Below are 10,988 nucleotides of genomic sequence, written 5' to 3' on the forward strand. Positions count from 1 at the left end.
AGACGATCAGATAGTGGGAGCTTGGCTCAGATTAAGTACAATTCGCAAAACATAACTGTAAACAATTGAAAATCACAATTTAAGCTTTCTTAGAAACCGGGTTAGAGATCACAGAGAATACCCAGCTTTTAATTCTGCGAACCTAAGTCCAACTAAGCTTTATTACACTGTTTAACAGGTGACAGATTATCATATGCAAAGAGCAGTGCATTTACTTCTAAAATTTTACCCAATTTGTAAAATACCCTAACTGTTTTGAAAGCTTAACTAATTTGTTGATATAAAATTATTATTATACCCTGAACCCATTAAAAATGGGAAATCAGAGTATAATGGTTTTGTGAAAAGTATTTTTTTTTGACTCAAATTGTTTTTCATTTAGATGAATAAACATTAAGCTCATGGATTTTTCTTATTTTGTAAAATAGTGTAAATATTGTATTTTCTAAAAATAATTCTGTAGAATTGTTGTCTTATTATTTAGATGCTATTTTTTACATTTTAGTAATCGGCAGCCGTATTAGACAAATAGTCGCGCCTGCCAATATTCGAGGCCTGTTTGCTTTGCACCGCCTCCAATTTAGGGCATTCGGTTATACGATGGCCAAGACCACCGCAGTAGCTGCAGCCATGCGAGTCGCCCAGATCCAAATGCTGATGCTCCGCCTCAGGCGCCAGTTCGTCAAGAAAGTCGGGTACCTCCTGCTTGGCTTCCAGGAGAAGGTGCTTCAAATCCAGTAGTACAGATTGCTCGGTTATCTTGTTGATCAGTGTAGTCGCCAATCCCTTGGTATTAGAGCGACCTGTGCGACCAATGCGATGCACATAGTTTTCAATATCGTCGGGCATATCGTAATTGATCACATGCTGAACATTGGGAAAATCTAGACCTTTGGAGGCCACGTCTGTGGCAACAAGAACATCTTTTTTGCCCACACGATATGCGTCGACAGCACGTGAACGCTCCTCCTGATCCTTGCCGCCGTGTATGGCCACAGCCTCGACGCCCTTGAGCAGTAGATATTCGTGTATAGTGTCTACGTCTTGTTTCTTCTCGGCAAAGATAAGTACTGGAGGAGCCGTCTTTTGCAGGCACTCCAACAGGTAGACCACTTTGGCTTCCTGCTTCACATACTCTACTTGCTGGGTGACATTCATGGAGGCGGCACCAGCACGTCCTACATTGATTGTCACTGGTTTGACGAGCGCAGAGCGTGCAAAGTTCTGAATCTTCTTGGGCATTGTGGCAGAAAAGAGCAGCGTCTGCCGCTGACCCTTAAAGAACGAGAATATAGTACGCACATCCTCCTCGAAGCCCATGTCAATCATGCGATCCGCCTCGTCCATGCACAGATACCGACACATGTCCAATGTAAGTATCTTTTTGTCCAGCATGTCCATGAGTCGTCCAGGAGTGGCCACCACAATGTGCACTCCACGCGATATCACATCTAGTGCCTCGGATACGGGCAGTCCGCCCATAGCCAGGCAGGAGCGAATCTCAGGCATACCGCACAGCTGCAGATGCTTACTGTAATGTTGAATGATTTCGTGCGTCTGTTTGGCCAGTTCACGTGACGGACATATGATGAGGCCATATGGACCCTCGTTGCGTTCGAAGGGCAGACGGAATTCCTGTTCCAAGGCAAACATTACAATCGGTAACACAAACACCAGCGTTTTGCCAGAGCCCGTGAAGGCAATGCCAATCAAATCGCGGCCAGCAAGTACAGTTGGCAGACCCTGCACTTGTATGGGCGTTGGTTTCTTTATTCCCTTGGCAGCCAGACCATTGAGAATGCCTTTGTGAAACTTCATCTCGCGAAAGCTGCGAATGGGAGGGCTAACATTTTCGCCTTCCACCAAGATTCTCAGCTGCTTACGTATAGCCTGCCGCTCCGACTCGGGCATGGCTTCTATATAGCGCGGTGGCCTCCATGATGTCTTAATCGGTTCTTCATACTGTATACCCTTAGCCAATTCCGCTACACCCATCAGTGCCTTCTGCTGCGCAATGCTCTCCATGATCTTTTCCTCCTCTCGAAGCTGTTTCTCCACGGCGCTCAACTTTTTGGCTTCCGCAATTTTTTTAAGCTCTGTATGCTGGTCCAGCAAACTGATGTTGTATTTGCGACCCCAAGTCTCTGCATCCTGGGTCCCTTGTGCATCATCTTCGTTTTCATTTTCGCTAGAAGATTTGGGATGTGTTGTTTCAGTGGCGAGTTGAACGATGCGGCCTAGTTTCATCAAATGTTGCTTTTTCCGTTCTTTAACAGGTACATAGGGCACATAATTGTCTTCCTTCTCTTCTTCATCAGACGATTTGGAGTTACGTCTGTAACGTTTTATAGATGTACTCATATTTATTTATTTACATGAACGGAGTTTTTTTGCTCTGAATCCAAACGTTTCCAACAGCAGGGTGCTGCCACATGGGTCAAATCGATAAGCTCAAAATTTTAATATCAGCAGTTTGGCAGCACCATAATATTTTTAATTTTCTGCTGCCAGACCGTTTATGATTTGATATATCTGTGGACACTGACCAGTCCTGCGGAACAATGAGTTGATAGTTTATTTATTCGGTCGGCACAATTTTCAAATAGTGCAACTAAAGTTTTGTAACACATTTAAAACAACTTTAGTACTATAAATATAAAAGTGGTTAGTGGTTTTACCCAGCTGTCAGCGAGCGTTACCGCTGGCTAAGTCGATATATATCGAGCTATCATTGCAAATTATCGAGAAATCATTTATTTCTTCTTAGACGTCAACTCGAACTAATTACGAACCACTTGCAAACTGAGCAGTGTAATCTTGTATAGTAATTGAGTGAATATTAATTTTCGTCATCATGTCTATGTCAAAGACGACAAATACATATAATCGGCAGAATTGGGAGGACGCCGAATTCCCAATCCTCTGCCAGACCTGCCTGGGTGATAATCCATACGTACGCATGATCAAGGAACGCTTCGGCAAGGAATGCAAAATCTGCACCCGGCCTTTTACCATATTCCGTTGGTGCCCAGGTGCGCGAATGCGCTTTAAGAAGACTGAAGTATGTCAAACGTGTGCCCGGTTGAAGAACGTGTGCCAGACGTGTCTGCTGGATTTGGAGTATGGTTTGCCCATCCAGGTGCGCGACGCAGCACTGAAAGTGGCAGACACTATGCCACAGAGTGATGTCAATAAGGAGTTCTACATACAGAACATTGATGCCCAGCTCCAGGATGGAGATGGTACTGAAGCAGCTGGTACCGTAGGACGCTCATTGGCTGCAAACGAAATGCTATCGAAACTGGCACGTACAGCGCCTTATTATAAAAGGAATAGGCCTCACATCTGCTCTTTCTGGGTGAAGGGCGAATGCAAACGTGGCGAGGAGTGTCCCTATCGGCATGACAAGCCCAACGAGCCGGACGATCCACTATGCGAGCAGAACATTAAAGACCGATACTACGGACGCAACGATCCCGTTGCCGAGAAGATAATGAAGCGTGCCGCTTCATTACCCACGCTGGAGCCGCCGGAAGATCGTAATATAACAACACTTTACGTTGGCAATTTACCTGAAGAAATCACTGAGCCGGAAATACGTGATCAATTCTATCAGTATGGAGAGATACGTTCCATTGCGCTTGTGCCGCGCCAGCAGTGCTCTTTTGTCCAATACACCAAACGCAGTGCCGCCGAGTTAGCTGCCGAGCGCACCTTCAACAAACTGGTAATTCAGGGTCGCAAGGTTAGCATAAAGTGGGCCCATTCTCAAGCCAAGCAGAGCACCGCCGCCAAGACAGATCGCCGTTTCGATGTTGCAGGCATACCACCTCCGAGTGCTAAGCCAAACGACTACTTCAATCTACGCCAGGAACAAATAAATGTCATGCCGGCAGGTATGAAGCTTCATCAGCTGCCTTCCAATCTAGTGCCGGCCTCTGCATATCAGATGTACGCCCAACCTAATTTTGCAGCGCCCTACAGTGGACTCCCAAGCAGCGGTAATAGTGGAGCTGCTTCGGCCCCAAATAGCACAACCACAAGTACCTCTGGTGTGAATCTCGATTCGATTCCACCACCGCCTGGACAAATGCCGTATCCCAGCCAGGATGCTAGTCGCATGGGCGCCATAAAGAAATAATATTCATTTTATATCAATATATCATGTAGCTAATGCTACCTCAATAAAACAAATAAAAGGACGTCTTAAATAAAAAAAAAGTTAATATTATCTTCCATTTGAACTAGCTTTGAGATCGATCATGTATTCTAATTGACTATGAACGAAATCAGCCATTTCCTATAGAAACATTCAACTGCAAACATGACACAGATTTATATTTGCTTTAAAAATTACACTTTATGCCTATTGTTAGCTTAATCACAGATATAAAATACTTGATATATCAAATTAGTTATTATCCGGCGTAATTACGGAACGTTTCCTTTGTATTAGACGCTGAGCACGTTGCGACTTTTGCCGCTCAATGAAATGAGCCCGAAGTGCAGAAAAGTCGATGCCGCTCCTGTACTCCAACGAGTTGCGCTCATCACTGCAAGTAAAATCATTATTTGTATATATATACCCCTTTTTTTTAGGGTATCTCACATGGGCTCTCGACTCCAATAGGTAGGCACACATTGGAGACGATTGCGGAGAGTTTCAAAGGCAACAGTTTGTGGCAGCAACATAAGTATGCCAAAGAGCGCATGTGCCAAGTATTGAGCATCAGCACACTTATTCGATTTGGAAACAAGTGTTAGGCGCAGGGCAGCAAAAATTGGAGATTCAATGAGCTGAACAAGCTTGTCCAATTCGCAGAGCAGCTCCAGCGTAATCTCTACATCCGAGCTGAAAAACAAGGCATTACATATGATAAAGAGAAAATGATGAGCTTGTCACTTACAATAGAATAACTAGCTCAGAGACATGCTGATAACACTGAGCGATCAAACAAAGCGACAACGTGGACACTGGACAGCACACCCAGCTTTTGTAAAGGCATTGGAAGAGGTCTGCTGATTTTGGATCCGAAATCTCTCGCAAGCTAGTGCGTAACTCAAACAGTTCTGTTGAAGTCAGCAATATATTGTTTAAGAGTCGCACAAGCGTAGAAGAAAACTTCAGATTGAGCACTCCTTCGGCAATGATCTCAGCAAAGGTGCGATAGACATACTCGGCATTCAGTAGAACACACAGGTTTCTAAAAATGGTTAGTGTACATTTGTGTATATGTATCGAAGCAATTGTCTTTGGCTATGGGTGCTGTCATACACTAGCCCACAGTTACAATGCATTTATTTAATATGTGTTATTTTACCTAATAATAAGACTGGCTCGGTTTTCCAATATCAGTTTGTCCTCGGTGAACAGATTCAGCAGGCTCAGCAAAAATTTACGATAATGTGGCTTATTAAAGTCATCTAGATCTAAATAATTACCATTATTATTATTAAATTACTGAATAAGTCAAACACTGAGAGACCCACCCTTTGTATCCTGCGAGTTGATTATCTCAGCCAGCACACATAAACTTTGCAGAACCACCTCATCCGAGTTGTCCGATAGCGTGGCCAATAGATTGTTGTTCAGATTGCTGCCGTGCAACGCCATTTCGTTGGGAAAATTTAAAAAGAGGTGATGTATCCATTTAAGTACTGCAATCTTTGTGTGCACTGAGTTGTGCGTGAGGTATTGCGAGAGCACTTCCATAATCGAACGTAAATCAATTTTGGCTACATTCTGGGTTTTGAACTCCTTTGAAGATACCAGCTGCATCATTGAGTTGTTCACAGAGACAGCGCACTCCTTGATGTCTAAATTAAAACATTTCAATACTTACACAGAGACATAATCTCTGCTTGAATGCACTCACTGCGCTTGGACTCCACATTGTATTCAAGGCATGGCAAAATAGCTGTGAATATGCCACTCGCATAGGGCAACACGTTTGGGCCAAATATTTGCACGAATTCTCTTATCCATGAAATAGCAATGGATTTGATTAATTCGTTCAAAGATTGTGCGTGTGTTATCAACGTGTTGATTGTATCCTCCATACGCACTGAGGAGGAATCATTTCGTATAGACTTTAAGAACTGACTAATCGTGTTCTCGCACATGGGCTGTATCTCCGGCGTATTATCCTCTAGCATGACGAAGAGACCATCCAATATTTCAGTCAAATAGTTAACCATGTTAATATCGGGTACAGCATTCAGGATTGAGATCCACGAAATGACATATTGACGTGCGAACAGATTGTTCACATACATGCGCTCCCTAAGCAGCGGAATGAAGGCTTCTAGATTGAAGGTCTCATACGATTCCGTGACAATGTCCTGCAGGAATAGATCAGTAAATATCTCTCTCTCTATTCGCTATTTTGTAATATAATGGTTTCAATAAAACCTTTAGCAAGCGATCCAGCAGTTCACTGCCGTCCTTCACCATTTGATCGGAGTCGGTGACCAAACGCGATAGAGCGGCGAATAATTCTGGGAAGTACGGTATAATGGCTGCACGGGCTACTTTAACCACATTGTATAGGGATTCACAGGCAAAGTAACGTACGCGCAAGTCTGGATCGGACAAACAGTTCATTATGGGTGTCACCAGCTCATTCACGTATTTATCCGAATCCTTAGCAAAAGGTAACGATAAACAGAAAAATGTGATAATGTCATGCATTCATGATAAGTGACAGTTGAAGCAATAGATATCTAGATATCTCCCGGTTACAAATCAAAACAGAAATTCGTTATAGCATATATAAGGGTATATTCATGATTAATACATAAAGTTTTTACCTTGCCTAGCCCTAAGCCCGTTGCAGCCAACCCAATGAGCGCTCCTTTGCGCCGATTAGCATCGCGTGATGTGGCATAGTCGTTTGAGAGCACTTCGATCAGCTTTCGTATTTGTGTTGCATTATTCTTATTATTAAACTCACCGACCATTCTGTAGAATTATGAATAATTAGTATGTCTGTTGCAGCTGCAAAGAGGGCGTTTTCTTTGTAATATTTACTTCTCAATTTCTTGGGAGGCTACTTTCCGCTTTTCGTAGACTTTGTCGCCCAGCGCTTTAGCACAGGACTCACTTAAAGGTGCATACGGGGGCTCCATTGTTTTATTTGTATTTTAAAATAAAAATATTTAAAGCTTGTTCTTTTTTCGCAGTGTTGCCACTGTTATGTGCAGCTGCTTGATCAGTGTTGCCACTATGTCTCGCACAGCTGTTTAGTGAAGCTGCCACTAAGCAATCAATTGTGGACAATTGATTAATATTATTAAATGACCATACACAAAATTTCCATCCCATTATTTTATTTACACAAAAAAGTGTACGCAAGTAATGGATTAACTGGAAATCAATAAAAACGTGTATATATTGCCATCCTGCTATATATATCTAATCCCTACATTTGAGTTACATTTTTAAACTAATCGAAACCAATTCAAATAGATAATTACAGCAATGTTTTGTGAGAATTAACTTTAAGTTAAGGTTTATGTGTAAGGGAGTATAAAAAGTAACATAAAAGGGAAAACAAATAAGTTTACGCCTGCGCTGTGATCCCATCTATTCTATGATCAGTGGAAACTTTTCCACCTCTGAGCACTCTTGATTGAAGCTCGTGATGAACTGCTGCAACTTGGCCTCATGTTCTGCATCTCTGCGCGTTCGCTTCTGTGGTGGCATTGCCCTTTTGGGCAATTCGTCACTATTGTTCTTGGAACCGTGCTCGTTGGCCTCGTCCTCATTTTCGGATGAATCTGAGTCGATGAAGAGAACACGCACACGCTGCTTCCGCTTCCGCTTCGGTTTCTCCACCACGTAAGTCCGACGTGGCTTCTACAGAGATTCAAACGGATTTCATTAGTTTTTTACTTAAATTGGACTAGCTATTAAAATTTAACTTAATTTTGTACGAGCTGCTTACTACCGCTTGAAGATGAGCTTAAATCTTAGCGGCCCTGTTGGCTCACTCAAAATATATAGTCATTTTGATTTTGATTTAATTTAGCGCAGCATCAGCAAACACAGATGCTTCAGACTAAAAAGCGTCGTGTGTTTGTCAAGCGCAGAATAGATTCGAGAATTTTAACACTCACCTTTTCATCAAAAGTTGTCTCTGGTTCGATATCTTTAAATAACGCTATTGATTCATTCGTCGGTTCCTTACCAATCATTGTGGAGCACAGCATATCTTTGATGTTACGCTGCCGGGGCTCCCGTGCGTTCAAATCATCGTAAGCATGTCGCATAGGGGCTTGCGATACCTGGGGTAGCTCCTGCTGTACAGGTCGCAGCTTCTTCAACCGCTGCAACTTTTCGTGTAGTGTTGTCTCGGTGCAACTTTTCGTCACGCTTTGGTTAGGCTCCCGGACGCAGATTTCATCTTCTTCACTGAGAAAATCCTCGAAGCCAAACAGATCACAGCCTTGTCGCTGCTGCTCCTGCTTATCCCGTGCACACTGATGTTCTGGACTATAACTATTGAGTTCCTGCTGCTCATACCGGGTCTGGTATTCTTTTGTGGGGTTCTTGCTGGTTTGTTGTCCTGGAATATTGCTGTTGAATTCTTGCTGTTGATTGCTATTCAGGGACTCTTTTGTAGGGGTATTGTTTTTTTGTTGAACATTTTTCTTCCACGATGGCAGTACAACTACATCCAATATATTGATGTCCTTTAAAGGACTACGATATTGAAGTGCTCGTCGCGGATTAGGTAATTGCACAAGATTCGTCACATTTTCGTTATCATCCACTGGCTTGATTGTCGTCAATGACTGCGGCCCAGTGGCTGTCTCTGCTGTTACTGCTGATGGCGGAACATTTTCCCTATCTGAATCGTTGCCAACGGAGCTAATGTCCTGTTCAATAGAAGCAGAGCACTCAGGATCACCGGGTAAATAGACATGCCGCTTGCGTATAAAATCACTCGAGTAGGAGGGTAATTGTGATGTGTTCAGGCCAAACTCAAAAGTGTTAGGCAGCGGCGTCTCGTCAGGCACCCGCCAAGGAGAACTGACGCCACTAGGAGTAGCCGCTGAAGGTAGCGGCGACATTTGTCTTGTGTCTGAATTCCCTCGCACAGGAGAAAATATAGCTGTATTTGCATCTAGAGCTGTATTGCTCCTACCATTCAGCGGTGTGCTAATACATTTCTTGGCCATATGTAGCAGTTCAAGGCGCCTGTCCGTGAATTGCTGTGCCTTGGTTTGATTGAGCATGAGAGAGCGCGCTAATGGACTATAGGCGCCCTCAACAACTGTTTTATGTGCCACTGCAGTCGTTGGTGGTAGCTGGACGGGTGTCTCTGCTTGCTCAGGTGCAATATCTACTCTTAAATTGTTTTGCTCCTCGCAGAGGGGAGAAAGGTGTGGTTGCTCCGCCTCGTAAGCAATGATTGGATCCTTTCCAGCTATGTTGCGAACGGAGCACTGCTTTCGTTTGCCCACTGGACGCACTTTTTTACGTACAGCGCGTGCACGTGTTTTGCCCGTTTTTGAGCGAGTCATCGCACAGGCTCGACCATCTTCAATCATATTTTTTATTATATCCGCCGCCGGATCGGGCTTTTCATCGTCTTCGATTTGGGACTGGGAAAGAAAGTCATAGACTTGCCTTGTCACCGAAGAACGTGTTCTGGCTGGTGGCTGATCTCGATGAAAAAATCGTGGCATACGTTGTGGCATACTCAACTTCTCCTGCCCATTCTGGCACGTATCCTGAGTATTTGCGTCACGTAAGATACGTTCTTGACTTGCTACGGTGACAGTACCTTAAATGTTGTGAGTGGTTAACTGATCATTAGGCGTTTCGTTAATTGTTTACCTTGATGCTGCGGACAATTTCTTGCCGGCTTGGCGCCCGGGTGCTTCTTGCCAACATCTACGAATCGCGCAGGTGGTAGGTTCTCTAACTGCTTCTTAGCAATATCTTGAACAGTGGAACAGCGGCGTAAACGTACGCGACAGGGTTTTATCGAAAAATCTAAGGTAATATGTTTATTTCGATCAGATAAATATGGTACTTTTACATATTTGTCTACCTGAGTGCTGTCTGCACGTGCTCTAAAATTTTTGTGAGCGGTTAACGTAAATTGCTTACCTTGGTGCTGAGTGCAATTCCTTAGCGGCTCGTCGCTCAGGTGCTTCTTGCCAGCATCTGCCATTTGAGCGGGTGGTGGGTTTTCTAGCTGCTTATTGGCGAAGCGAAGTATGCGTACTCGACAAGGTTTTATTGAGAAGTCTAAAATATTGTGCATGATTAGGCGAATAGGTATATTAGGTAAATACACTTTATAGTTTACCTGAGTGCTGTGTGGACTGGCAGTTGCTCAAACTCTTTGCCCTTCGGTCCACATTTTTCTTGTCCGTAACTGTTAGTTTGAAGTTTCGCCTGTCAGCATTCTCGGGCGCCTTCCCCATACCCTGCAAATTACCTGTAGTAATAAAGTTAGAGTGTCGAGATTATGCGAATAATGCGCATTTATTTGCTTGCCTGATTGTAATGAGTAACTCCTTGCCTGTGCATCGTCCCGGTTTTCCTTGTTCCCATCTTTTAATTGCGCAGTTGTTAATGTATTATTTACATCGTATGTTGTCGGATCCCTTGCATTTAGTTTAAGTCGTTTAATTCGCACAATGCAATTGCGTACTTGGACTAAGTTATTGCGTTTTAACTCTTTACTACTGGGAGTTATTGTTGCCGTTTCCAAAATAGCTTTATTGTTTAGCTTTGTTAAAGTTGTTCGGGTATTTGTTGATATATTTGATTTGTTTCCAGCACGCACTGTTCGTGCTTTTATTTTATTTGATTTCACCATTTTGGTTAAAACATGTTATAATTTACTAAATTAAACGCCATTTACATCCACTAAATGCTTTCCCGCCATTTTTGTTACTTTGTTGTTACACAGGGCCGCAGCTGCTAGCTAATCGTTAGACATGTTATCGATAAGCATAGATAAGTTTCG

At 43.2% G+C, this 10,988-nt stretch overlaps 4 protein-coding genes across 7 annotated transcripts; 1 reads left to right on the forward strand and 3 right to left on the reverse strand.

The window, feature by feature from the left end:
- Positions 1–126: 126 nt before the first annotated feature.
- Positions 127–2,539, reverse strand: abs (ATP-dependent RNA helicase abstrakt). Its single transcript, XM_018013891.2, has one exon. The coding sequence runs from the start codon at positions 2,359–2,361 to the stop codon at positions 502–504; it is 1,860 nt and encodes a 619-aa protein (XP_017869380.1). The 5' UTR covers positions 2,362–2,539; the 3' UTR covers positions 127–501.
- Positions 2,540–2,715: 176 nt separating this feature from the next.
- Positions 2,716–4,221, forward strand: LOC108618021 (pre-mRNA-splicing factor RBM22). Its single transcript, XM_018013930.2, has one exon. The coding sequence runs from the start codon at positions 2,855–2,857 to the stop codon at positions 4,139–4,141; it is 1,287 nt and encodes a 428-aa protein (XP_017869419.1). The 5' UTR covers positions 2,716–2,854; the 3' UTR covers positions 4,142–4,221.
- Positions 4,222–4,321: 100 nt separating this feature from the next.
- Positions 4,322–7,279, reverse strand: LOC108617970 (protein VAC14 homolog). 2 transcript variants are annotated; one of them, XM_018013881.2, is made up of 9 exons: positions 7,031–7,279; positions 6,811–6,961; positions 6,413–6,643; positions 5,877–6,342; positions 5,491–5,817; positions 5,322–5,430; positions 4,908–5,204; positions 4,610–4,852; positions 4,322–4,553 (listed from the first exon to the last, which is right to left on the reverse strand). In XM_018013881.2, the coding sequence occupies exons 1-9, from the start codon at positions 7,126–7,128 to the stop codon at positions 4,412–4,414; spliced, it is 2,064 nt and encodes a 687-aa protein (XP_017869370.1). In that variant the 5' UTR covers positions 7,129–7,279; the 3' UTR covers positions 4,322–4,411. The 2 variants fall into 2 exon arrangements, with proteins under 2 accessions (XP_017869370.1, XP_089332409.1); XM_089476283.1 differs by lacking the exon at positions 6,413–6,643.
- An 83-nt stretch (positions 7,280–7,362) lies between these two features.
- dmt (dalmatian) lies at positions 7,363–10,980 on the reverse strand. 3 transcript variants are annotated; one of them, XM_018013799.2, is made up of 6 exons: positions 10,514–10,980; positions 10,323–10,454; positions 10,121–10,261; positions 9,845–10,003; positions 8,119–9,776; positions 7,363–7,858 (listed from the first exon to the last, which is right to left on the reverse strand). In XM_018013799.2, the coding sequence occupies exons 1-6, from the start codon at positions 10,836–10,838 to the stop codon at positions 7,586–7,588; spliced, it is 2,688 nt and encodes an 895-aa protein (XP_017869288.1). In that variant the 5' UTR covers positions 10,839–10,980; the 3' UTR covers positions 7,363–7,585. The 3 variants fall into 3 exon arrangements, with proteins under 3 accessions (XP_017869288.1, XP_017869281.1, XP_089332397.1); XM_018013792.2 differs by having other exon boundaries at positions 8,119–9,791; XM_089476271.1 differs by having other exon boundaries at positions 8,119–9,791; positions 10,323–10,443; positions 10,514–10,654.
- Positions 10,981–10,988: the final 8 nt, after the last annotated feature.

Source organism: Drosophila arizonae, chromosome 2 (assembly GCF_054131065.1).
Source record: "Drosophila arizonae isolate 15081-1271.41 chromosome 2, UAZ_ARI_1.0, whole genome shotgun sequence".
In the NCBI taxonomy this organism is placed as follows: domain Eukaryota; kingdom Metazoa; phylum Arthropoda; class Insecta; order Diptera; family Drosophilidae; genus Drosophila; species Drosophila arizonae.

Bases quoted from the DNA above. Each gene is read 5' to 3' on its own strand.
- abs (XM_018013891.2), bottom strand. From the start codon at position 2,361: ATGAGTACATCTATAAAACGTTACAGACGTAACTCCAAATCGTCTGAT.
- LOC108618021 (XM_018013930.2), top strand. From the start codon at position 2,855: ATGTCTATGTCAAAGACGACAAATACATATAATCGGCAGAATTGGGAG.
- LOC108617970 (XM_018013881.2), bottom strand. From the start codon at position 7,128: ATGGAGCCCCCGTATGCACCTTTAAGTGAGTCCTGTGCTAAAGCGCTG. The intron at 6,962-7,030 runs GTAAATATTACA...ATAATTCTACAG, and splicing joins GCCTCCCAAGAAATTGAGAA to AATGGTCGGTGAGTTTAATA. The intron at 6,644-6,810 runs GTAAAAACTTTA...CCTTTTGCTAAG, and splicing joins CGGGCTTAGGGCTAGGCAAG to GATTCGGATAAATACGTGAA.
- dmt (XM_018013792.2), bottom strand. From the start codon at position 10,838: ATGGTGAAATCAAATAAAATAAAAGCACGAACAGTGCGTGCTGGAAAC. The intron at 10,004-10,120 runs GTAAGCAATTTA...ATATTACCTTAG, and splicing joins GAATTGCACTCAGCACCAAG to ATTTTTCGATAAAACCCTGT. The intron at 9,792-9,844 runs GTAAACAATTAA...ACAACATTTAAG, and splicing joins AAATTGTCCGCAGCATCAAG to GTACTGTCACCGTAGCAAGT.